Source organism: Seriola aureovittata, chromosome 1 (genome assembly GCF_021018895.1).
Source record: "Seriola aureovittata isolate HTS-2021-v1 ecotype China chromosome 1, ASM2101889v1, whole genome shotgun sequence".
NCBI classification, from domain to species: Eukaryota; Metazoa; Chordata; class Actinopteri; order Carangiformes; family Carangidae; genus Seriola; species Seriola aureovittata.
In genome coordinates this window covers 10,021,650-10,048,494 of record NC_079364.1, presented here as the reverse complement: position 1 = coordinate 10,048,494, position 26,845 = coordinate 10,021,650, and the positions used below count along the sequence as shown (strand labels likewise).

Below are 26,845 nucleotides of genomic sequence, written 5' to 3'. Positions count from 1 at the left end.
AATTAATACACAGGAGTCAAAACATGCAGCACTTGTAAGATGCTGCCTCCGAATATAGAAGCAATTCTAAAGTAACCTGGTTCCAGACCTGAGTTCAGTGTGATTGTCAGGCTACAAACTTCAATAAGAATAATCTAAAGGCAGAAGAGAAAAATCCATCCTAAGGCAGAATTTGCATCTGTTTTTATATATAATATACAGATCTCCTCAGCAAGGGTAAGAAATGTCAACAAGATTGAAAAAGACTTCAAATAAATAAATAAAAAATTAAGAAAAAAAAAAAAAGATTGAAAAGACTAGTTTTTGAAGACAGCTAATTTTATTTGAAGGCTACTGTACCTGATTTGAGCTGATACACGTGTTAAGGAGTGGTGGGAAAGTTAAAAAAAAACAAAACACCTTTAACATTTGGTTTACATCTTGGTATGAATGGGTTAAAAAGCCATATTGGGGTATTTCCATTGACTGAAAGGAAGGCTCAGGCTTTTGACATTCAAACAAGTCAGAGCGTCTTTGGTTCATTGTTGTTATAAAACAAAAATCACATATTTACAAAGCCTTTACAACAAACACCAGTGCAATTCAAACATATTTTTTAAAAACTTCTCAAACTTCATTGTGCTTAAACATAGTGGGAACTGTAGCTCCATGACATATTAAAGTGCGTTCTTGATCAGTAGTTAAGTGCATAGTTAAGTCAAACCTAAAAAAGCAGAGAACGTATACAAACAGGTGTCGGATTCATTTTGAGGCTAAGACTCTGTGACATACTGTACTTTTAAAGCTAATCGGCAGAAATAACGGTTTCAACTGTCATCGTTTATGTATACTGACAACTAAAACACATCGCAGGTATTAATAAGTCAACTGAATTAAAATAAGCCTCTTCAGTGGCTTAAAAACTCAAATTATGTAAAGATGTTAAGAGGCACAATCAGTGAGCTGTTCATCCACGAGAAATTTTTCTGCTAATTTAAAGGCACAGTCCATCCAAAAATACTAAATTATTTTCTTTAAAGAGTGCAATCTGTCATTACAGAATACATTTACATGAGTAAATGTTTACACAAGACTTCGAGGTCTTCCTTTTTAGTTTTACTGTATTTTCAAGTGAACTGTCCGATAAAACTCTATGAATGTATTGATTTCTGTTCACCACGGTGGACGGGAATCAAACCATCTGAGGCTGAAAAATGAATTTGGAATAGATTGTATAAATGGTATATATAGTATGAATAAATAACTGCACATTTTGTTTGTGATGGTTTGGAGTCACTCATACATCAGTGCAATTTAACCTTTTAAGGCTGAATGGGAGTGTAAGACAGATTTTGTCATCAGTTTGCATATTTATGTAAATCAACTCAAAATCTAAAAAAAAAAAAAAAAAAAAAAAGAAACATCCTAAACTTTACCCATAATCCCACATCTCATTAATGTCAATGATCAACATTCACCAGAGAGAATCAGCTCGAGTATTTACATTAGGTATAACACAAGGATCTAAAATAACTCAAATTAAGAATCTAAACTGGCACATATTCACAATATTTACAGTTTCAAACACGATTCTATGTTTGCTAGTTTGAGCAGGAAAAATAAATAATTAAAAAAAAAAAAAAAAAAAAAGGGGGAAGGCATCATCTGCTCTTGCTTAAAAGCCCTAAAATGCACACAAGGCAGGCACATCAATACTCCCTGAGGCTGATTACTTAAGCAATCTTAGTCAGCATCTGTTATAATACTGGTGGTGTCTGACTCATCAAAGGTCCTCTTGTAGCGGACCGTAGAAGAGAAGTGGGCTCTTTTCTTCTTATAGATGATAAAGCCGATGACTGAAAGGAGAGCGAGGAGGATGATGATGAAGAGACCCAGTGCCACGGGAGAGCCTGCAGACTCTGAGGACACAAAAGTGAAGTTAGTTAGTGAGTTTTTAGAGGTTTTTGTGTTTCCCACTGATCTAGATGTCGTCATGTTTGAGTTCACGCAGCTTCTATCTGACTGTTATTTGTCAGGCAAGGGCAGGCTGTTTGTTTTTGTTTTTCTCTCTCTCTCTCTCTGTCTCTCTCTCACTTGGTTTCCCATCAGGTGCTGATTGGTGATTGGGCTCTCCCTGAGCAGACTAGTGGAGGATGTCTTATTGAGCTCCTGGCTGTCCCAGTGGCCAATCATCTGCCTCGAATCCTCCAATAAAAAGGGAGCCTGAAGGAGGAGATGGGTCTCTCATTCATTCTTCCTGATAGTAATAAGCCTGCCAGTTGTGTTATGGATAAGGGATGTACTGAAGGTATGTGGTGGGAGGAAGGAGGTAGGTAAGTTGGGGTACCCTGTACATCTCAACATGCAGTTTTCCTTTGTCTACAAACATTAGGTTAGTGGTGGGTGCCACCTGCTGTGTTGTTTTGGAGGCTCTTGTTTTAGATTAGGTAGACAGGTTTTTTCTTTTGTGTTTTTGTTTCAGTAGAGGAAGATAGCTGAGGCTTCATTTTGTTTTATTGGGTTCATTTATTTGGCACACCACCTTTGTCCCTTCCTCCCCCACATGGGACTTCCTTGTTGAGACCTTCAGGTTGCAATAAAACTACCTTCCAGAACTCCTCGACTCATTTTCACTTCTTGATGTGTCACGTCACGGTTCCTGTCACCCCTAGCTCCAACTAAGGGACGTAACACTGACAAACTAAGTAATGTAAAGAATATTTGTTTGGGCTTAGACATGCAAAACCTCTACTGCTGTCAATTAAGTTGCGTAACTTTTAAAAAAGGTGGAGCTTTGCTGATTTTGCTGGCTCCAGATACACATTTACCACACAAGCATGAGCGTGATATCCATCTTCTCATCTAACTCTCAGCAAGAGAGTGTATTTCCCAAAATGTCAAACTATTCCTTTAATGCAGTTGTGACACTTACTTGCATCAGTTTTGCAGACAACACGACTGTGGCTTGACTGGCAGCTAACAAAATTCCAGACTCCTTTTTCTCCTGCCATCATGACGACACAGTCGGACAACGATTTCCTCCCGGTGGCAGAGGCCTCATCTTTCCAGTTAGAATAAGCCAGAGCTGAGCCATCCTGCCAGGATACAGGCTTACCTGAGAGGAGGAATGTGGAGATAATAAGGGAGGGGGACTATCATCGCCCAAGGCAAAGCACAAATGTCACAAACAATGTGTTTCTGTATGATAATGACAGTTCATATCTGAATTAAAAAAGTACACCGACAGATTTGTTAAAACATTATTTCATTTGGCCACTTGGGGCAGTGCAACAAGCCGTAAATGATATTGTTTGATGTGTTCCGTGTTTCTCTCTGCTTAAGAAATGTTATGTCCAGTATTTACGCTCCTTTTAGTTCTGTTTTCGGGTTAGGGTTACTCCTGAGGGGAAAATACCAGACTCTTTACTTGGTAAAAGTCACTAACTCTGTCTGTCTGCTGTTTGGGGGGGGGGGGGGGGGGGGGGGGGGGGGGGGGGGTGCAGAGTCGGGTGATAATTTTCTGTGGTTGTGTCACTATGAGTTACACCTTTCACATCATACATAGTCATTTGATCTCTTTGCTAATAGACAAATATTGACTGCATGGCTTTAAAGGTCCTTGTCATAGTGTGCAAGCTGATGAAGTAAACTGCGGTCACACTGAATTGAATTTGGTGTTTTCAGTCACAAGTTTCCTCATTAAATTGGGGTAGGAATAGTCCTGTGGTCTCCTTTCTGCCACAGGCTGAACACTGATGTAATCACAAGTTAGTTCTGAAAATGTCTTCCTTTGATCTCTTCACATGTAAAACAGAAAGGTCAACGAGTTTAGGATTCAAAACAGGATTGGAACCAGCCTTCACTCCCAAATTAATTGATGACTATTTTAATACTCAGTTATCCTCTTTTTACTCAGAATGCTAAATCCAAGTTAATAATGTTTTACTATAATGTTTTACTATATCCTCTATATCTTCTATATCTAATAATGGGGTTCACCTTGAGTATCCAAGTCCATGTTGAGCCACACACGACTGGTGATGAGAGGGTCATCAGAAATGTACTTTGACACAAAGTCGTTCTCCTCTTTGGTTTTTATGGTCAGCAGTTCAGCACCTGTCAACACAGGAAACAAAGACACAACAACTGATGGACTGCAGTTGCCTCAGATGAATACTGATCATAACCTTTCATACGCCAAATAACCACTCACTCATGCCCTGACAGATGCTCCTAGCCTGCTGCATGCTGTAGACGCTGTAGTTGTAGAAGCTCATGTTGAAGGCGTAACAGTGATCCTCATGCTGCACCCACTTGGACATACCGTTGGTCTGAGGGCAGTGACTGGCTTCTGGGGTAGCATAATATTTGGCTCCTGATTTATAACAACACAAGAATAAGACGGAGAACTGTCAATGTCACAGGTAGATGCATCACTTTTACACAATGGTCCAATTTTGCTGCAGGGATTCAGAGGTGCTATTTTTCTCCTCTGAGCCATGTCTGCACACTGAACCATTCAATACTGACTGATTGCAGTACCTTGACTTTTTCCTACATGATGAAAGAGGAACAATGTGACTCTATATTTCAAAACAGATAGGAGTCTTACTCTGGGAAGTGGTAGTGATGTTGGTGTAGCAGATGGCTCCGTCCCTCAATGTACTGCAGCTGGTGTTCATCCAGTCTCCAGCAGGGGTGACATATACACAGCTGGCCTCTTGGTTGTTGGAGCCTTCCTTTGAGTCAGAGATGGTGGCTTTGTAGTCAAGTGTTGTTCCATCAGACCATTCATAGGCCGAGCCGCTAACCTGCATGGATAGAGAGAGAGATGTAGATTGTCATGATGGCACGACTGGCTGGCAGCTTCAGCAAAGAATTTATGAGGCACTACCATGTGAAAGTAATCCAAATGAGACGTGCCGTTTCTGGTAAACTCGATTATAATTCATTTTAAAATATTTTATTTGCTCAGATCTTGGTTAAGCAAAAATTCTTACGTCCTGATTTGACAGGCCAATCCAGAGCGGGAAACCATCTGTCTTGGCGATGAGCTTCACGTGTGCACTGTGCTGCAAGTCGTGGATACTTGCCAGGTGGCCTCCACGCTTACTGCACTCTTCCAGAGCCTGGTACCAACTCAACTTTCGGGTCACAACCTCATAAGTTAAGTTACCGTAGTGTTGAAAATCCAAAGCCGACCGGTTGTACTCCTGTTTTGGTTCTTCGGAAGAAGAGGATTTAAAAACATGTAAGATGATTTCAAGCATGAAATATTTCCAGTATTGAGAATAAGAGAGGTGGAGACAGAAGTAAGATTTATGTTGTAAAGTGTGATACACCAACCATTGTCCAGTTTGCAGGTCACAATGGTCCTTTGTTTGAACTCTGAGAAAAGGTTTTTGTTTGGAACAAGAAGCCAGTTGCCTTCAGTGGTGAGACCAGCCAAGAAAGGTGGATCTATATCTGGTCTGCCTTTTGCCCAGTTGGAGTATTGGACAGTTGTGCCATCATACCACTTCATCAGGTTATCTACATCAGAACAAAATCACTATTAATCCTGGTATAATGACATAAATACACACACAGACGTGCGCACACACTAAGGACTAATGTCAGTGTTGATGTAATGTAGATTTTTATTACGCAAGCCTAAAGCTCTGCCTATGGCACCATTATGCTGTTTCTGCACTACACTAACATATAGAAATCAAATAAAGATTAAAAAGGAAAGCAAAAAACCCCATTGTCAATCACTTGTTCAACATTTCAGCCCTCAGACATTTATCAGGTAAAATTTATTTTAACACACCATATATTTTTACACCACCCAGTCGAAACCCACCAGCTCCTAGCATCTATACAAATCAATCAGCCAATGAGCTTTTTGATGGTACTGGTGATGTTAGTCAGTTTATGATCCCTTCAACGCACCTGTCTATGAGGCTTTTCTGGTGTAGAAGAACTTGGTAGTAAATTAAAAGAGAATATTATAATACTGGTATGGGTCAATATTGGCCAATAACCTGGGTTTAGGTACCAGGGTCTGCATTAGTAGGAAACAGCGTTGCAAAAAAGGTCATGTCGTGTAGTGGTCACTGCATGTAGGTAGAGGTACTAACATGCAGTGACCATTAAAAAGAGATTTGTAGTCAAAGTAATAAAATACCAACCGTTTTCATCTTTAAACAGTCCCAGCCATACGAACTGAGCCAAGGTTTGAAACGGTAGCAGCTGCTGCTTGATAAACTCATTCTCCTCTTCATTTCGGATAGTTAAGATGTCTGCGCTTAGATCTGAAACATAAATGCAGCAGCATCAGCAACTTAAGCAACATCAGTCTGTTAATAAAAAAAATAAAAAAATAAATAAAAAGTTTCCGCAACTTCGACATAACAACATGTGTCCCACGCTGTAAAATTCTTACGGAGTTTTTTGCAGGTGTCATCAATCAGTCCTTTGTCGTACTGTTCCCATCTGGAGGCGACCAGCTGGAAGGAGTAGCAGTTGTTCTTGAAGGGGATCCAGTTTGGACCATTAATCTTATGAGGGCACTTCACTGCAACATCCTCTGGTGTGGTGATGATCTCATCTGTAATAAATAAGTTTACGAATTCATTGAGATGCTTTCAAAATGTTAATACTTGCAAGAATACTGATGCATGTCAACTGAGAAGGATATTTGACACATTTTTTTGACAGTCAGGCCAAACAGGAAGTCATGGCTTAATATTCTAGTTTCTAAAGTTCCCCTGCAACAGTTTATACACCCTGTTACCACCAGCAGTGTTTAAATTATAAACAGTACAGTATTTCTATAATATATATTATAACTGTTAAACCCTGTACAAGTGCAACCCCAGAATTCCATAGGTCTTTTATATTATTTACCTCTTTTCCTGAGAGAATTTTCCCCAATCTTCCCTGTCTAGAAAAAAATGTTTCATGCAGTAGTTTCATGCAATTAGCAGTATGAGGAAGTATAACAGGCATTTCTGTTTATCTGTATTCCATATCCCCACTCACTTTGTGATTTGTGGCAGATGGCGCCTCCCAGCTCCTCCTCGCACTCCGTGGCTTTCCAGAAACCATCTGTGTCCAGGTAGACGCATGAGCCACTGGTGACATCAGAATACCACCGACTGAACACAGTGTGGCTGTGGTCTGTCCAGCGGTAGTGGATCCCTTCCTGAACACAAAACGAAACATAAAAGAATCTTGTAAAATGGTGTTAAAGTTAATTAAAAGTTAAATAAATGTAGCCCTTGTTTGGTACACTTACATCTTCACTGAAAAGGCCGATCCACATGGGCATGCGCACACGGTTCACATTCACAGTGAGGGCGGACTGGAGGGAGGTGTCGGCCACACTTGCCAGGTCCATGCCATTACTTCTGCACTGCTCCAAGGCCTCAAACCAGGTGAGATTTTTGACAAGCAGCTGGAAGGTGTGGTTATTGATGTGGATGGGCTCTGTGGAGACCTGGGGCTCCTCTACTTTATCTGAAACAAGTAAGCCTTGTGTTTAAATGACATCATCTCATGAGAGCTGCAATACCTTGTTTTTTTTTTTTTCCACTTATTTATCTGGGCATTTGATGCATTTTATTCAAGGGGTTACAGTAGAGGGATGGCAGGAAATTACAGAGAAAGAGAGACAGATGGGGAACGATATGCAACAAAGTTGTTATGATAAGTAAACATATGGTCTGGAGCAAAATCAGGATAATAACATAGAAATATTAAATGGTGATTTACCTGCATAGTGTTGGCAAATGGCCACATTTTGAAGGTGTGTGCAGGAAGAATAATCCCAGGTACCCAGCATGGCAGAGTTGGGGTTATTCATCAAAAACACACATAAATCAATACTCTCTGGATCCCATGTCTGATAAAAAAAGGGAGAAAGTACAAACTGAAAATGACATTGTGACATCACCTAAGGCATGTTTTTTTTTAACCTCTGATATGTAAAATTGGTGGAGATTCCCTTTTACACAGAAGTGAAGTAAAGGAGGACTTACATTGATATGTATAGCCTTATGCATGCCCAGAAGCAGTGGGTTAAAGTTCAGGTAGTTGACTGGGGACTCGTCCGCCCATTCTGGGTCGTTCTGCTTGATTTTTAGACCAATCCAGATCCTTTCCATTTTATTCATGCTCGGTAAAAGTGTGTTGATGAAATCTAAAACACACGTATAGTACGACAATTCTTTGTGTTGCATTTTGACTCTGAGAAACTTCCATTTCTTATTTGAGTGGCTGAAATAACAACTTTATCAATCGTGAGAAAACAAGTTATCTAATGTCATCTGAGTCATAACAGACATGTTAACCATGCTTTTCATGTTTATTAAACATAGAACTAGAATAATCCTCACCTTGCTCCACCTGATCTGATATAGTGACCAGTGTTCCTTTCACTGACTGGCATGCCTCATTGGCAGACCTGAATGACAAAGACGTCATGTTCCTCATCAGTGTGTAGCACTGAAAAAAAAAAAAAGACACCACCATTATTATCACTTGAGTATTTATGCTTCTCAGGTCCTGTGTTTTCGTGCTACACTGTGTGCTAAATCTGAATGTTGTAAATGTATTTTTTGTGACCCTGTATTGAACACCACGCACTACAATTTGGAAGAGGGCTGTCTTATAAGAGATTGTAATTGTCTTGTAAGTGTCAAGAGACTTCCTCTTTTAATCAAGATTAAATATCAAAACATACAGATGCCACGCAAAAATGTTGAAATGAATTTAGCATTTGCAATCAATTTCTCTAAGTGGACATGCTCTCATAATCACACAGGCGGCAAATAAATGTTGGTGTAGAATAATGATTTTAAAAAGAGGCGATAGCTCTTCAGTTCTGCTGGGATAACACAGAAAATTATATTTAAATTTATTCTATCAAACTTAATTGCTATTGCTGCTGGAAATATCTCAAACTGAGATTGTCTATGTTAAGACATTTTTTCATGGGAAATGCAATTTTTTTCCTTTGAAGTACAAAAATATCATCATCCTCTTTCCTTTTAGGTTTAATCCCTCTTAGTTTTAAAAGCAACTCCATTGAGTACAATCACTCTAGGGTTGCAGGAGAATGACAACAAGAGCAAGAGGTAATCTGTTTTAAAGCGTCATGCAGTGTTTAGAGATGTAGATGAATGTAGACCTTATTTCTGAAGGACAGAGAGCCCTTTTCACAGGGCAGTCCAATAGGCCGAGGCTCCAGAGGGTTTATCTCCACTGACGTGATGTTGTGTCTCTCGCACACAAAGGACAATCGCTGCTGGCAACTGAGTTCATGGTCTAAAAGCAAACATATGACAGTCAATGTGCCTATTATGAATCAAGTCAAGTAATGTGCATCAGAGCTTTTTCTCTCTCCGAGATGATTAAAGCCAGATTAGTTCTAGCTCATTTTATAACGTTATGTGCTGTTCTGGACAATTTTACAAAACATTTTAAAATATTTGCTCTTTTCTGCTGTTAGAGCGGTTTTCCAAGTGAGCACTTTCAAAACAATTATTGTGTAAAAGTTACACAGTTAAAGGTAAAATCCAGTTTATTATTAAGTATTTCTGCAGAGGAATAGCCATCACTAAATTGAATGATTGAAGTTAAAAAACTTGTACTTGTGAAGTGAACTTCACCATCTTTCTCTCATCAAAGTTTGACAGCACCTTTTTTCAGCTAAGCCCACTTGCTTCAGATCAGTGAGAAGAGCAATAACTTCATTAACATTATTCTTTATTGTCATTTTATTTTATGGATTTGACCTGCTGGAAGCTGTTAGTCTGGTATGTGTGTTGGCTGAACCAGGTGTTATTTAGGCCAAGAAAACAGAGAAAAATTTGACTGTTCTTATTATATATACTGTATATGAAACACATTCTGGATTCCCAAATTTGTGCAATACTTACTTTTAGACTGTAGCAAATGTCTGATTACCACATGTACCTGTCACCTTCTAATTCATATCAATGGTTTTCCTTTGCTGACTGCGTTTGAGTGAGTTAGGAACTGGTATTAAAATCTAAAGATTTAAAAATATCCTTAATCATATTCAGTTGCATAGAAACACAAAGATGTTTACTCGCCTGGAAAGACGCTTTCAGGACTGATGGAGATGCATCTACCCAGGAAAGCTGCATGGTAAAAGTACATCTGGGTGTACCTAGAAAACACATTATTTCAATCAACACATTTTTCCAGATATATACAGGCATAAGAGTCATGAATGTGTGTGTGTGTGTGTGTGTGTGTGTGTGTGTGTTTGTTTGTTTTGGCACTTACGTCATGGGGAATATCCTCCCAGGCTCTTTCATATTGACCCACCAGTTTTGCTTAGAAGAACTTGAGATCTGTTTAAAACACGCAAGCTTAAGTACCACATCATAAAATAATGATATAATCGTCTTTATTACCACTTGGCTCAGAATTTATGAAGTACTTTATGAAAAACAAGAACTTGTCAGACAGAAAATCAGAAGGATGCATCAAGCAGGCAAGGAACTTTTATGGCAGTGATGACTGTACTTTTTAGTGCTTAGCTTAGTGGCAGAATTTAGTGCTATTGTACAATGTATATTGTACTACATTATACATTTTTCTATTCTACTGTTTGACTGCTTCCAGTTGTATTCTCATGAAAAAAGCTTTCCATGACCAAAAGATTGTGGAAAGAATTTCCACAGTCATTAGACTGTACAAATCAATTACAGATTCCCCTGGGGAAAGAAAAATGTAAACAGGGCGAACTGCTTAAAGAGAGAAAAACAAAACAGGGTATTCCAAATTATTCAGCCATCCCTTTTTGCTGTCTAAAATAATCTTAATGTGTTTTTTTTTTAATGTATTGTTAAAAATTAACAGTAAGAGAAAATCTCTTTGGGGAAATATCAGAAATATTCCTGTTTGTCTCAGCAGACTGGAGAGGTGCGTTGGTGTCTGTGTTTGATTGACAGTGACTGGCAGGCTGGCAGAGTGCTGTTGACTCCCAGACAAAGTAAACAAACCTGTGCAGACAGCTTGTTGTAAGCTGGGATTCTGAAGAGTAAGGACCACACCACTCATTCAAGGTACTCTGATATTTGAGGTGCAGGACAAGACATGTGTTCATGTTTGTAAGTTAGATAGGAAGGAAACTTAAGTAGGAAAACTGATGTGGGTTGTTGGTCAGAATCTGTGGCTCTTGTGTTGCGTAGGAGTTTCAGTCTGACTCAGTGTAACCATCTGCCCTGCCCATGATACAACACTGATGTCAGTGCTTTATGCAATATTTAATTGAAAAATATCAAAACAAGATCTACGTGGAATGGTATTCTGTCCAATTCATGCAAAAGCAGGGACGCCTTGACTAAACCAAAAAATATAAATTCAAGATTTTGCATGCATGTTGGAGCAGACAAAACTGCTAGTTCAGTTAGACTTTGAGTTTTGTCTCTTTCTTTCCCCCAAACAGTGATTGTCCAATCATAGTAGAGCAGCCATGGCAGGCCTGTCAGGAGCTCTGGATTTCTTCACAAGCTGTAGCTGAAACACATGGGACTGGAATAAGAGCTATACCTGGTACATATAGAGTTTGGAGTGTGGAAGGTGGTGTCTTTTTTAGCCTTTTAATAAGCTACATAGGTTAGCATGTCCACTTAACCATTTTTGCCTCAACCTTTTAGCACAATATCATGCATGTGGACATCAAGTGAACATTTAAATGGTTCTTGTTTTAAAATAAATGATCTGGACCATTAAAGTCATCTGGAGAGAGTTTTCAGCCAGCTTGATGAGTTTTAGCATTAGCTCATGCTAGGTACCTAAAACTAACTGATAGTGATAGTGACTTCAGTCGAATTACTGTGAATTTTAAGTCATATATCTGCCACTGTTATCAGTGTAACTTGCATACGTGCTGTCCTCGGACCAAAAGCTAGACAGGTGTAGCAACAGTGACTGAGGGAGATGGGGCTCATCGAACGGTCACTCGGTCTTGGTTTGATAGCACTTATGAGCCCATCATTACATGGCCACATATAGTCTTGTCTCACTTACCTTTTGTAGGTACTGGTGGATCTTTATGGCAGCAGTGGAGGTAGTTGGTGTAGCCAGTTTGCTGTCGTTCATATTGCAGAAGAGCTGTGCCCCCTCAAAGGTAAGCTTAGGCTCCTGAACAAACCAAAACTCCGCTCCATCCACGAACAAGGAGGTCTCATGGTGCCCAACTGAAAGGCACAACAAATAGCTTTAAAATTGTGACACAGCTCAGGCCGTGACAACAGACATATCACACCCAGCCACAGACATGCACAGACGAAATTATTCTAATACTGGGTTTCTGCATCGTTCATCAAATCATTATCATTATATATTATTTTTGTCGGTACCTTTCAGCTGTATATTGTTTATATAATTCCTAGTAATATAATTGATCGATAGGATTACTGAACAGGCTTACACGGGCACAGGCCCAGGGGCCAGAGCCTCTGTATGAAGTGACTGTTAATATTTCCTGTTTGAAAGTCACAGAGCTCAGTTAAAAGACTACAGATACAAGCAAAACCACCACGAAGAGACTCACAACGACTACAAACAATGCAACCGCATGGTTTTATCTCTGTTGGTCCTGTATATTTTACTTGTCTATGACCAGGGCCCTATTCTCTCATAATCTCTCCATGCCTGGACCCAGATAAACAGCAGAATTTGTTGGATGGATCAACTAATTATAAAATAAAAAAAAAATGATTTCTTAATTTCTGTTTTTGCTAAAAAAAAATCAACCCATTGTGAGTTGACAAGCTTGCAAGCTTCTGTCTCAAGAGCCAAAGGTGACAAATATTGTTTCTGTTTACGAAAGGAAAGAAAAAAAAAAATGGACTTTTTAATACCTTCTCAGATTTTTCTTTGAGGGTAGTGAACTAAGTGCTTTTAAGACTTTTCAAGACCCTGTGCTAGTAAGTTGTCAGAGAAAAAAAAAAACATGGATAAAAGAAATTCTGGCCTCTGACAGATCTGAGTCACAGTTGAAACTCAGATTCAAAAGATAATCAGATTTTAATCACAAATTCTGGAAAGATTTAGTCATTACCGGGATTGTACCAGTCTGGGATCTTTGGTGTCTTTCCTGTTGAAGCACCAACAAAGAATGAATTAGAAGCAGAATAAATAAACAACCCCACGCAAACAACAAGCTAATGTTACATTCCAGTAGATTTATGTATAAGAACATACGGGTTTTAAATCACATGTGGGAAAATTTGTCTTTACTTCATTACTGTGTTACAGAAAACTGTACAAATAACTCAACTACTGGGTGGTCGCACCATTCTAGCCGCATTACAAAATCCCTAATTAAGCATCTTGATGACAGGTTTTAGCTCTCCACAAACAAAAACCAACCTCTGCTTTGTGCACTGCTACACTACACAGTAGGGATTGTATGTGTGGTCTTACCGCGGGGTATTTGGCAGACCCACTCCAGCCTGGAATCACAGTGAAATGGTGTGGCGTAGAAAGGTGTGGCAGTTAAGTCATAGTGCAGAAGCACGAAAAGGTGCTTCAAGGTGCTCTTCATTGTCTAATGAGGACACACATTGTTGACACAAATATTGTCACAAAGAAAATATACAAGAGAAGTTTCATAACTGTGACATTGCAGATCTTGTTCCTTCCTGCAGCTCAGTGATAGTTTCAGAAGAGACTGTCTGTCTGCCACCACAGTCACTAACCAAGACAATCTAAACACGAGCAAAGGTCATCGTCTGAGCTGCAAGATGAAAAAGAACTTCTTAAAACGGAGGGAAACAGCAAGAGACAATTGCTGGTATTCCCTTCTGTGTGAAACACAGGAGTCAAATTAAGAGAAATGATATTCATGGTCAGCTTGATGAATAATAAATGACAGTTTCCTCATGATGGGAAAAAACAAAGCAGAACCCCTGCTCTGACCGACTGTCTTCAATGAGATTTTGTTTCAATACAGCATGAAATCATGCATGAGTCAAACGGGGGCGGATTTCAGCTGTAGCTCTTCTGATGAATCCCACAAACAGCCGCTAAATGGCTTTGATTCATAGATCAATCTGGACAGTATGGGTAACCATATCTTACAACACAATAATATAGTAGTATGTCGTATAATGTAGAGTAAACCTATCCAGCCCACCTTGAATGCAGTGCAGTCCCGATTGTATGCATCATCCTCATGGAAATCCTGGTAAAAAACCTCCATAGATACCTGTTGTGAAGACATGAATAAACACACTTCACGCTTGGTGCGATAATCTATCTATCTAAATAAAGGTGCCGTTTCAGCTGCAGGGTTACAAGACAAGAAATTAGAGTAAATTAAAAATTTGGCCAAGATATGATTCAAATTGTTTTCAATGCACTTTAATTTGTTTTATTTGTTAGAATTCGCTGTCTTGAAAATTGCACTGAATGATCTGATACCTAAAATGTTATACAATACTATACGCTACACTATACTCACAGGCCGGCCATCGCTCCACTCCCAAGAGCGATCAGATGGGTTTCTCCTGTTCAGGCCAACCCAGAAGTATCGATTATTACTGCAACAAGAACAACAGAGCAAACCATCATCACCCCAACAATACAAACTCTTCTAATCATTTAAAAATCCTCTTAAGTGCTGAGAAATTTTAACAGCAATGTTGGCATCTTATTGTTAGATACAAGATTAAAAGCTTCAAACTGATTCAACCACTCAATGAACATGTGTGAGTTGTGTGTCAGGAGAGGGTCTGTGTTTACTCTGACGTTCAAGTGAAATGCTGAATGTTGAAGTGAACAAAGAGAGGAGGTGGAACTGTGAGGTATGCGCCCACAAGGACAAAACAACATGTTTAGCGTTCATCTCTTTAAGTGACTGTTACTGCCCCTCTGATAGGTAATGACTGTGTCTATAAAAGTTAAAGCAACAACCAGTTTTTATTTGTTCATGTCAGAATGTTACAAAATAAACAATGACAAATTAAGTAATAAAAATAATGCTAATAATGCTTCATAAAAAGGATACATACAGTATACTAATGCATGTGTGTATACCTGATGGTCTCTCTCATGATGCTGTGCAGGGCCCTCATCTCAGCAGTATTTGTGAAGCTGGGCAGGTTGGCTCCCAGAGCCTGACAGAACCTCTCAGCTTCCTCCCAGGAGCGCTTCCTGCTCAGCCTCTCCTCATGAAACACCTGACAAGGTGAAACAACAGCTCACAACAGCTGCCAAAACAGTACCAGTAAAGTAATAAACTGGAGTAGCTTGTAAAGAAAGCCAATTCAGATGTCAGATCATGTGATTTAACAATAAGACAGTCATAGTAAATCAACAGATAATCATATGTTCCTGTTCTGTTCTTTTCTTTTCACCAATGCTGGGTTTGTGTTTTGTTTTGATTGACTAATGGTGATGTCATTAAGTTTCATAAACCTCCCTTCTGGGATTAATGAAAATAATACACTATGATTTAGCAGTGCACTCCTAAAAAACTCTGAAAAAGTATCAAAACTGATGAAATTATTTTTTTTTATTCCATGTATTCTAATTCCTTGTCAAAACCTGCTGCCTACATTACCCACAATGCAACTCAACTGCCAAAAGTTTGGTCAGAAATCTGGGTGCGTTATGCTAGTAGCAGCTAATAGTCTCAGGTCGAGGAGGAGCGAACTATGGAGGTTTGATAATGTGACGTCTTTCCACCTCTACTAACAAACTCTTTTCATTTTCAATCTTGTTGTTTTCTGCCCCGACCAACACTGACTCAAATGACATCACTTGAGGCTTTTATAAGACTCATTCTGCCCCCTCTGAAGCCACAGAAGGCTTTATACAATTTTTTTTCCCTCACATACAACATAATACTCCCCATCCCCTGTAAACAGACTTCGATGTGTAAAACTTTTTTAACTCCTACTACAACCATCATCACCTTTGCCAAACAACTATGGCTCCTAATGGTGGAAACAGTCTACAAGACCAGAGGCATTCAAAGACACAGTCATACACACATACACACCTTGTAGCAGTATTTGATGTCTGGTTTGGACACCCATCCATCAGGACAGGTTGCATTGGGGTTCGGCTCTGGCTCTGGGGGTGGAGGTGGACTGAGGTCTATTCTACAAATGGAGCCGGCCGTAAAAATGGTACAGTTCTTCACCTCCCACTTGCCCAGGGGTTTCCCGGTGGACATCACTGCACAACTTCCTGGCCGAACTAAAATACACATGAAGATAAAGCACTAAAAAGCTAAATATTATGTGCAAAATCTGTAATATAGTTATTTTTTTATTTTCATTTAACATATACAATCTAAGTTTCACTTTTACATGAAAAATCTAAAATTTTTGTTGTTTTTTAAACTCATTAAACATGAAAATGTGGGTCTGTTGTCACGGTATACGGACATTAACATAACGATGATGATAATGATAATGATGTAAACATTAGCGAGTCAGCAGACTAGAGCTGCAAAAACAACTAGTCAGTCCACAGAAAAACAATCAGCAACAATTTTGGAAATATTTATATAATATTTATTATTACATATTTGATACTGTTTCCCATACTGTTTTATTATATTAAACTGAATATCATGGTATTGGACGGTTCCTTGGACAAAACAGGACATTTGACTACAACACCTTGGGCTTTGGGAAACTGGAATATAATCTATATTCTGCAAACAGAGGTTCAGAATTACATACAGCACATTATAACATTATACTCAACCATGAGTCTTTTATGACAAGCCTAGTCCTCTAGTCTTTGCTATTTCTGCATTAGGGTCGGAGTTGTGCAGAAGCTGTGTTGCTTTTACTAACCTGGTTGAAACCAGCCCCAGTTAGTGTAGGTAACCAAACCTGGGGACCCGTCCTGGCTCAGCCACTGGTACTCTCCTGTGTTCTTAATGTCCTGCAGGCCAATCCAAAAAAACTGCGTTTCCTTGCTGATGTGCTCTCCAAGTAAACGGCTGATGAAGGCCTGCTCGAACCTGGAAAGAACGGTCAAATGTCAGTGACTTGACAAAGACCAGCTACAATTATGTTTAAGAAGCATATGTCATGAATCTGCCTTACAGTTAAAAATGGAGGTACCGTAGTACCAGAGGTATTCATCAGCAGTAGTCAGCAGCTGATGAGTATCATTGTCTATTTCTGATCAAAGAGCAAGGTCACCTGCTCAACAAATTCCTACCTGTTTCTTATAGTGATGTTACAGCGATCTTTGAAGGACACTTGCTTGGTGTTCACTTGATAACAGGAGTTGCCGTGTCTCCTCCAACCCTGGGGGATTGACAGCATTAAGACTTCAGATACATTCAAATTACAAAGCAAAAGTGGCCCAGTCCCTCAGTTTCTGTTCTGACACACACACTGGCCTCTGCGATGGTGCTTTACTGAGATCAGTCATGTGTTTTTTTTTTTTGTTTTTTTCCTACCACCATATTTAGGTTAGTTTCATTTTTGCATCCACACATCTCTTCCGTTCCTGCAAAAGCTGCCAATACAGCAACAGATCAGCCTTTAAATGACTGAATGTCATCTGACCTCCATAGCCGTAAACACACTTATATGACTACTTCCTTCTTTGTCTCATTTTCATGATGATTGCAAATGTGTGCGTGTAGCCGCGGTCATGCACATGATGTTGATGTGTGGAAGGACAGATGTCACTTCCAAACAGGGATGTGAATAAACAAAAAGATCACATCTGTAGACAACACACTTACATCTTCAAAGCGGCATCCAGCCTGTGTCACTGATTGCTTGACCTCTCCTTTCGTCTGACACATGAAAGGTAGCCTCTGTGTGCAGTTCCCAACCCGCCAACCATGAGACTGTGGAGAACAGGCACAGGTTTGATTTTGCAGGCCTCATACATAAACAAACATGTATAGAAGATCATAAGATGACAAAAACCCAGCCTTGGCAGTACACAAACAAACACACACACACACACACACACACACCATGCAAAAAGGCTGACTACAATACAAGTGGGGTTACAGAAAAATGCATGCTCTCAGAACAACATCAGCATAAAGACACCTCTCCAGAGTAGAAGACGCAGCTGGTGTCCTGAGTGGGCTGGACTGGTTCGTTTGGAGCCCAGTAGGTGAAGGTGACGGGTGCATGGTCGATCCACTTGAAGACCGTAGGGTTCATGTTGGTCCCGGTCAGACCGATCCACACATCCAAGGGCTTGCCGTCTGATGGATCATAACGCAAAAATAAAAACATCACTTTATGGACATATTTAAAATCAAACTCCAACGGTCAAGGCAGGGGTCTGTTGATTCACATTCTGAATTTAATCCTCATTCCCACAATGTTCAGGAGTGCAAAGGAAAAAAGTAAGGCAGTAGAGTGTAAATCAGCTTGTTTTATGAAATCCACACTCGAGTGATTACTTTGTCTGTACGGTAAATCAAGAGAAAAGCAAAGAGGCCACACCCCATTCAACACAATTGTCAAATTTGCGTTAGCAGATATTTCACTTGTTCAAAGAGAAATGACTAGTTCACAGCTCATCGCCAAGAAATATTACATTAGAAAAATGAAAATGAGAGTTTTACCTGCGTGGAAATGAGTGCTGATCATCTCTTTGCTGTCGATGGAGTGGAGGCTGGCCAGAAAACCTTTTCCTCCTCCCTCTGTTTTGTTACACAGCTGCTGGGCGTCTGTAAAGTTTTGAGGCTTATCCTTCACTAACTTGTAACACCAGCCATTCCACGGGACCCAACCGTCAGCACACACTGTTTCATTATACACAAAAGACTCTGTAGAGAGGGAGAAAGACAGGTAGAGGCCATGAAGGGAAATCAGGTCAATTGTATCTCCATATCCCAAAATCACAAATTTGACTCAAAGGACTTTATGGTCTGAACAACGTTTGACACCTTCTATCCTTGGATCCTCGATCTGAATAAGGAAAAACCTTTTAATACGGAAAAAAAGGGAGAAACAGAAGGGAGGAGTGATCTCACTTGAAATCACTGAAATAACTGGTACTGATACTACAGAGAGCAGAAGTACAGCTGCTGTTAATGCACCTAATATAGTCAGGCCAGTTGCTGTTAAAAACAAAAAGAAGAAAAAGAATTGGAAGCATCACCTAGTGTATTTATATCAATTTTATTCACTATTGGTGTGTGTGTGTGTGTGTGTGTGTGTGTGTGTGTGGGGCTTCAAGGATCCTGTCACTTCATCCATCAGTTGGATCAAACAAAACGCTTTGGATGTACTGTATGAAGCTATGGGCTGTTATCGTGCAACGGCCTGACTCTATGGATGGCAATATTGTTCCCACCATTTTGGCTCAGAGTCCGAATGAAATATCTCAACAACTACTGAATGGATTGCTATGAAATTTGCTAGTTATTCAACTTCTGGCGACCCCCTTATTTTTCCTCTAGAGGAAGAGGTGGGCATTTGTGATATTTGAGTGAAATATCTCAACAACTATTGGATGGATTGCCATGAAATCTATAGACATCCATGTCCAAGTCTGGATGAATTACTGCTATTACTGACATTCCTGTCAGCTTCAGCTGTACTTGATTTTTATTACTAAGTAGCAAGTGTTAGGATGCTAACACAACCATTTAACTCAAAACGCCACCATGCATAAGTACACCCTTGCAGAGCTGCTAGCATGGCTACAGACTCTCAGTCCTATTTAAATATGTTCAGAAGAAATATTTGTGCAGACAGCGAGGGCACCAGTTCACCTACCTGTTGTTGCCGTGCGAGACGCATTGACACTCTTCTTGCAGATGTATGGCAGCCGTTTGTTGCACGCCTCAGATTCAAAGTTCTGTTTAGAGTTGAGGACTCCACAGTCTGACTCAATAAGTGAGGAGGTGGGTGGCATTCCTGTCAAGCACATTCCCCCACACACAATGAGTAAAAATAAAATCCCATATTGAATTTGACAGCAGAGAAGAAGATCGGCATTTAACACTGGGTATCTTTCTCGATTCAGCTTATCGAGGTTTCATAAAAGAAATGTTTTATGCTGCAATGCTGGTTCGACAGGTTAGACAGTGCTGCCAGCAGCAACACTGACATGTTGTAAATTACAGCAACCACAAAGAGCTCATATCAGTAGAAGGCCAGATGGCTGCAGTATCCTTCATACTGCAGTGTAAGAACAACACCTTCCCTCTGACAAGAACAGAAAACATATTACAATAGCTAGAAGCTTTATAAAGCCTTCCATTCAGCACTATTAATGGGTTATTCAGCAACACTAACAATCCCAATGCCACACTGTGTCCAATAACCATGCACAATGAGCGTCTTTAGCTTTAACACTGGCCTCATTGTTTCTCTGACTGACACCAAGTCACAGTTTATAGAAGGGCAGCAACAACAGCCGAGCACAACAGGATGCACGTTCTGGTGTGCTAGGAGAAGCAGGTGTTTCAGGAAACCAGAACTGGTTTATTGTGGTGACAACATATGGACTTTTTTTTTTTATCAAAATGGTTGCACTTTAGCAAAAGTTAGGGTTTTTTACCACCATGATTTCTCACAATCATTGCTTTCATCGACTGAAGGGGCCTGAACTTACGGCGGGATCACTCGCAGAAACTGATCAAATATTGAAAAAATAACACAGGGGAAAGACATAAGAGAGAGAAGATGTAATAATCATTGCCTTTTTCCCAGCGCAGGACTGAGAGAGGGGAGCCATCCGACCACTGCCAGCCCTGAGACACGTCTAACTGCTGAAGGCCGATCCACATCCTCTCAGGCATTCTGCCAAGTCCGTCCAGTACTGCACAATACATCACAGCACAAAGTAAATTCAACAAAGGATAATCTAAGTGTATTTCAATATGAACAACATAACAAAACACAAACACGGGGATACACAAAAAATTGATTAAGAAGGATAGAGAGTAGAAAAGTGGGTGAAAGAGACGACCGTAAAGCCCCAACAGTCCTGGAAAACTGTCAAGAATCTCAAATGTGTCCTGGTGCAACCCAGGCCAATTCGAAATCTATCACGAAGTTGCAGCTTTAAATGTCACTGACAGCAGTTGTTTGCGGAAGGACGGAGCTGCTGCTGCCCCAGTCACACTTTGTCACATCGATTGTGGTTTTCAGCTTCTTAAACTGAGATAGTGTCATAAACACAAAGCAGGACTAGCAACAAATATTTTGGATAGAAGCCATGTGACATTCTGAAAACACAAGAGAGGTTAGATAATAATCACGCACTCTACAAATGTTTAAACGATAGGCTGTGCTGTTTGCCGTGTCTTTGATATTTCTAAAGAAGTTCTTATGACCCACAAACCCAGAGAAGATATCAAGGACAAAAATGCATCTTTCGATCTACAAGACTGTTTTCTCTCTCTGTATTAATGTGTCACATGACAGTTTGATAAACAGGATTTAAGAAAAGGAGAAACAAGAAAGAGAGGAACAAAAAGAAGAAAAGAAACTGTCTCAACATCCACACTTGCAGCATTTGTCAGTAGTCAAGTGCCACCTTGTGAAACAAATCTACAGAAATAACCAACAAAACCCCAGACTCCATTTAAACTGAAAAACTGCAGAACAACCTATGAGGAACTTATTTGATGAGAGATTGAAGTGATAATAAGCTAATCCCTTTACTCAGCTAAATAAATGGGTCTTAGTCATTTGCGCTTCCCTTTTTTCTTTTCTTTTACTCCCACATAAAAGAACAATAAGCAGGAAAAACCGAGGAATAATAATGATGGAATTCACCCACGGAAGGCAGAAGTAAAATATTAGATAAAGTAATTTCATGGAAAATTCAGAAGCTGAATCGTACATAAATATCACGCAACACTAAACATTATTTTTGTGTAATGAAACGTAACAGAAATGCAATCGGTTTTTATAAAAGATCATGTATGATATTAGTCATATCAATAAAACTCTTGAATCACTGGTTTTGGGTGGTGTGAATAAAACAGATGTTTCTCTTTCTTGCTGGGAGCAGGAGTTAAACTCGAAATGAAACTATTTCCTTCAAAGTTCTCAGGCAGTATAAATATTGTTTCTGGGCTGTGAGAGACGCAGGTCAGTTGACATATTTAAGATTTATTTTAGTCATTGTTTCCTTTTTTTTTTTTTTTTTTTTTTTAAAAAAAATCACCAAAAATGTTACAGTAGAGCATTTAAAAGCCCTGCCAACATAATTATCATTATTGCGGTTGTTACTGTTATAAATGAGGCATCCCTGTCATATCAGAGCATTTGATCGTGTTTATGCGGAATTCAGCATGGCATGATGAAGCTGATGACTTTGACTACTTGGCATTTTATTTTATCTTATAAATGAAGAGGAAGAAGGAACAGAAAAAGAAGGAGGTGATGGAGCGGTAGTAATAAGTCAGTCTTACAGGTTTTGGAGTGGAGATCTTCAGGTGCAGACAGACTAAACAGATCAGCTCCCTGACTGCGACATGAATCCAAAGCTTCGTGCCAGGTCACCGCGGCACTGGAAACAAACTCGTAACAGAATTCCCCTTCTGGCCCGGCAAACAGAGTCTGGCATCCCTCCTCTGCAAAGTCAAAGAGACCGTGTGAGTTGTGTGAGCATGTGCATCTGTGCGTGTTACTCAGTTGTGTAAACGGTGGATGTATTTTATTGTCTTTTATCAAAAAGAGAAAAACGAATTAAAAAGAGAAAATATCTTGCACACAATCAGCTCCTAACAGACATTTTAGGCCAATAATATCACAATTGCTACATTTGGAGACAAATGTTGATTCTCTTAAAGTGATACCATCATTTAAAAAAAAAAAAATAGGCAGCTGAATGTCTCCATATTCGATGTTTCGTCAAGTAAAAGTAAAAATAAAGTGCAACATGCCAGGTGTTAGACAGTGTCCCTTTTTTCTGTCTTGGTCATAGTCCAAGGAAGTGGCACACCAGGACAGTCCAGGGAAATCTGTGTCGGGGAGGCATCCGTGGTGCCAGCTGCTGTTATATTTGAAGGGGAACACACAGGGACCGCCGGCAGAGTTCCCATTGGTGGTGTGGACAACTGCACAGAGAAGAGAGGTGAGTAGAGAGCACAGACAAAGACCTACTTCAAGATTCTACTACTAAGTCATTTCTAAGGAAAAAAACAAAACCATGCTGAAAGTGAAATCAAGTGTCTTGTTCCTTGCACCAAACACTTCCTCTTCTCAGGATAAACAAACTAACTAAGCGTTTCGTATGGAAAATCGTTGGACAACTTAGTTGGAAAAGAAGGTTTTACATATTGAGGGCAATAAAACCACAAAGCCAGTAGACCTTTAGACACAGATAGTTCAGTGTTGCATTTTTGTAAATGATGAAAGACTGCATCCAACACTGAACACAGATTTCTACACAGGGACCACTCCTTAAACTTACATCAGATCCTGTATATTGGTAAAAAAACAAAACAAAAAAAAACAACAACAATGGAATGAATGTGAAAAAGGAGAAATAACGTTCTTCAAGAAAAAACTAGTGAGTGAAATAAGAAATTAAAATTATCCTGGTGCAGAATACATCGTGGAATATGTGACAATGTGAGTTTGTTGTTTCACAGACGGAAAGTGATGGAAGAGAAATAAATTGTTATTGAGGAAATACTATTTGAATTTTGACAAGTCTAAATCTTAGATTTAAAATAGCTAAGAAAAGCAGCATGAGGATGCATCTTTACACCACTCTAGAGCCTTTCCATTTCAGTTTTTTTCCTTTTTAATTCATGCTTTATTAAAAGAAAACATACAAAACTAATTTTCTGGGTTATCTGGATATACATCTAAACAAGTGCCGTTTTACTTGTGAAAACCACTATCATTTTAAAAATGTGCATGATCTAATATTATTCAGCACTTGTAGATAATTTTGAATGTAATACACAGAAAAGTATACATATATTGTAAATTCCTAACAATTCAACATATGTTTCAGGGTAGCATGAAACAAACAAACCAAAACTGAGAGCTTCTATGTGTCACTTCACCACAAAACCCTTCTGCAAACCCTGCAAATGCACAATCATAAAGCACTAGCAACGGAATTCCCCACAAATTCAGAAGACAGTGTTTCCAGTATGAGTTAATCAGGTTTCAGAGAAGTCATATTCCTTAATTTGACACAGCGTGTTGTTACTTGGCTTCAGGGGGAATAACTGATGGGAATGACCATAAACCACCAGGAGTGCTGTTTAAAATGTACCAAAACCTGTTTTATCACGTGACACAAATGCCAACGGAGGTAAGACATGGCCACACAAGGGTGTAATGCATCACAAGGTTGGAGTTAATTCATATTCAATTCAGGAAGTGGATCCTCTGACAGAATGTAATGTGTTAAAGTCAACACAAACTGCATTTAGACACATTTTCGCTCCTTGACTGAAAACCTCCTCAAGCATTAGTCAATCCTCAGAGCAGCATAATGGACTGCCTGGAGCATGGGCTTTTTGCTATGATGAGATCTTTGTAAGCATTTTCTCTATCAGATAAGAGAAAGAAAACCACACTCACCATGGTATGACTTCTGGCAGATGTTGTCCTGGGAACCTCCTCTCACCCACGCATCATTGGGGTCCCGTTTGGCTACAACTTTGCTTCCGTTGGCCGTCAGACCCATCTGATACGCAGTGAAAACAGCCCCATCCAGGCACTGCCACCACAGCAGGACATTGCTGCCACAGTCAATCAGGGACAATGTCTTGTGGCGTACGTCCAAAGCCAAGCACTGGGACGTGGCCACGTGGAAGAGCCGGTGACCCATACCCCATTTCCACAGCTGGGATTCGCTGTTTGGATCACAGGTGGTGAGGTTCAGGTCTTTCTCCAGGCACTTCCCTGTGCTTGAGTGCTGGATGGTGAAAGCATCTTCATCTGTGATGATGTGACAGACAGAAAACATCTCAGTTTAAAAAAAAAAACCACATGACTGACTTCCCCTTGACATCTGCTGAAAGATCTAGATTGGGCTCTGGAGTCTGTGTGATCTTTTTAGGCCATGCAGGAGAAATTTCACAAACAAAAATTATAACAATACTAGGTATAAACCTGGTATATGACTGTTCCATGTTTGGGGTTCACCTGCTGTTATCAACCAGCTGCCCTGGCTTCCCGGCTGCTCGGGAGCTACAAGGAAGTGGAGTCACACTTCAAGTTCATTTATTAAATGTACCACTATCAGCTTTAAGCTACGGCGGGTGGAGTCTACATTCTTACAACATAAACCTAACTATAGAAACTGACATTATGTCAGTCACATTATGGCTGGGCAAAGCACAGATAAATATAAACAATATGTAAAATAGTGAAAAAATATACACAACATAACGTGCGCGCCTATTAGATGTAGCCCATTACACTAGTCATTTTAATACCCAGTTTCTGTATTCTTAACAAGTATTGCCAATGCTAAAATAATAAAATTGAAAAAATCCCTGAACACTTGATGTGTATTTCAGAGGGCTGATTCCAGTCATTATACTTAAATTTGACTAATTTTAGTCTTTTTTCATACAAGGAAATACATTTCATATAAGATATATAACTGCATAAACAAAGAAAAAGTAGGGAGTAAGTAGGGAAATATAATAAACATAGATAAATAGTTATGAGTGGTTAGAGCAAAATATGAAGCAAACAGATAGTGACAGTACTTACCCACACATGCTTTCGAAAATAGAAAACAATCTCATATTACAGCTTCACTTTACTGAACATACACAGCAGCTAGGCTACATAATAGGGGAGCTGAATACAGATGTAACACATGACATACACAGAACTATGGGGAAGGAGGGAGGAGTATGCAATTTGTTTGACCTGTCAGAATATGATTCGGCATCAAACTCACTGGGGGATGGGGTCATTATCAAACTACTAATGAACTACTGGGTTTGTATCTGCCACCACTTGTAGTTTCACAGGACCTTAGCGCTTGTCCTCGGAGTCATGTCGCGCTTCAGTGGACGAAGTTGTTATTATCCAGCTGAGGCAAATGTGAGTGGCAGAAATGGCTTCGTCATGGTCGAAAACATGATAAGTGCGAAAGAAACGAAAGCAAACTTTCGGAGCTTGAGTTAGCTACTTACCAAAGCCTTTTCCGCTAGCCGGTGAGCAAGTTCCCAAGAAAACAGTTGTCTCCAACACAGTCAACAAACAAAGGCAAAGTGTCGCCTCCGTTAATTTCAGCATGTTTCCAGCAGAGTCTTTTGGTCGGATTCATAAAGAATCAGCCCTCCCGCGGTGTTGAGCAGTGAATACTGAGCCACCGATGATTGAGCGCACAACCAAAAGTGATCAGGTAACGAACCTAACCCAGTCCTTCTCAGCTGTCAGCTGTGTCGTGCACAGTGCTCGTCGGTGCCAGCCAGAAGTGAAGGACGACACTTCCGGTTTGACCTACAAAAATAAAGTCGACTGCCGACAGGAAAAGCTATACTAATTAAAAGTTGCTATATGCACTGTAAAAAGTAATTCGTACTTTTTATAGTGCATATAGCAACTGCGATAAGCCAAATAATGACCTATTAAATCAAAAATACGGAACTAAAATTATGCCTAATCAAAAATAAAAACTCAAATAAAACTAAAATAAAAGTCATAACGATTAGTTAAAAAAATTAAATATAAGATAATAATAATAAATAAATAAATATCTTTATAAATAATATTAAAATTGAAATATGTCAAAATTATAGCGAGAGTTACTGAGTCAAAACAATGAGATAGCCTACTAAGTCAAATTTTGAGGATACTGAATTAAAAAATAAAACTGATGTGAGATACCAAGTTTAAATTCTGAAATATTAAATAAAATGTATCTATCTAATTCTTTTTATCTA

The 26,845-nt window shown here is 39.5% G+C and overlaps 1 protein-coding gene across 1 annotated transcript; it reads right to left on the bottom strand.

Moving 5' to 3' along the window:
- Positions 1-302: 302 nt before the first annotated feature.
- Positions 303-26,358, bottom strand: ly75 (lymphocyte antigen 75). Its single transcript, XM_056384442.1, has 35 exons — positions 26,093-26,358; positions 24,519-24,878; positions 22,859-23,032; positions 22,385-22,546; positions 20,662-20,781; positions 19,734-19,874; positions 18,575-18,778; positions 18,048-18,208; positions 17,729-17,836; positions 17,194-17,282; positions 16,821-16,990; positions 16,013-16,212; positions 15,046-15,188; positions 14,471-14,549; positions 14,144-14,215; positions 13,432-13,555; positions 13,067-13,102; positions 12,031-12,200; positions 10,279-10,346; positions 10,083-10,159; positions 9,155-9,291; positions 8,361-8,469; positions 8,004-8,164; positions 7,738-7,867; positions 7,262-7,482; positions 7,006-7,168; positions 6,407-6,571; positions 6,153-6,275; positions 5,326-5,511; positions 4,980-5,203; positions 4,592-4,790; positions 4,193-4,354; positions 3,979-4,095; positions 2,912-3,094; positions 303-1,898 (listed from the first exon to the last, which is right to left on the bottom strand). The coding sequence occupies exons 1-35, from the start codon at positions 26,193-26,195 to the stop codon at positions 1,723-1,725; spliced, it is 5,217 nt and encodes a 1,738-aa protein (XP_056240417.1). The 5' UTR covers positions 26,196-26,358; the 3' UTR covers positions 303-1,722.
- Between the last annotated feature and the right edge of the window lie 487 nt (positions 26,359-26,845).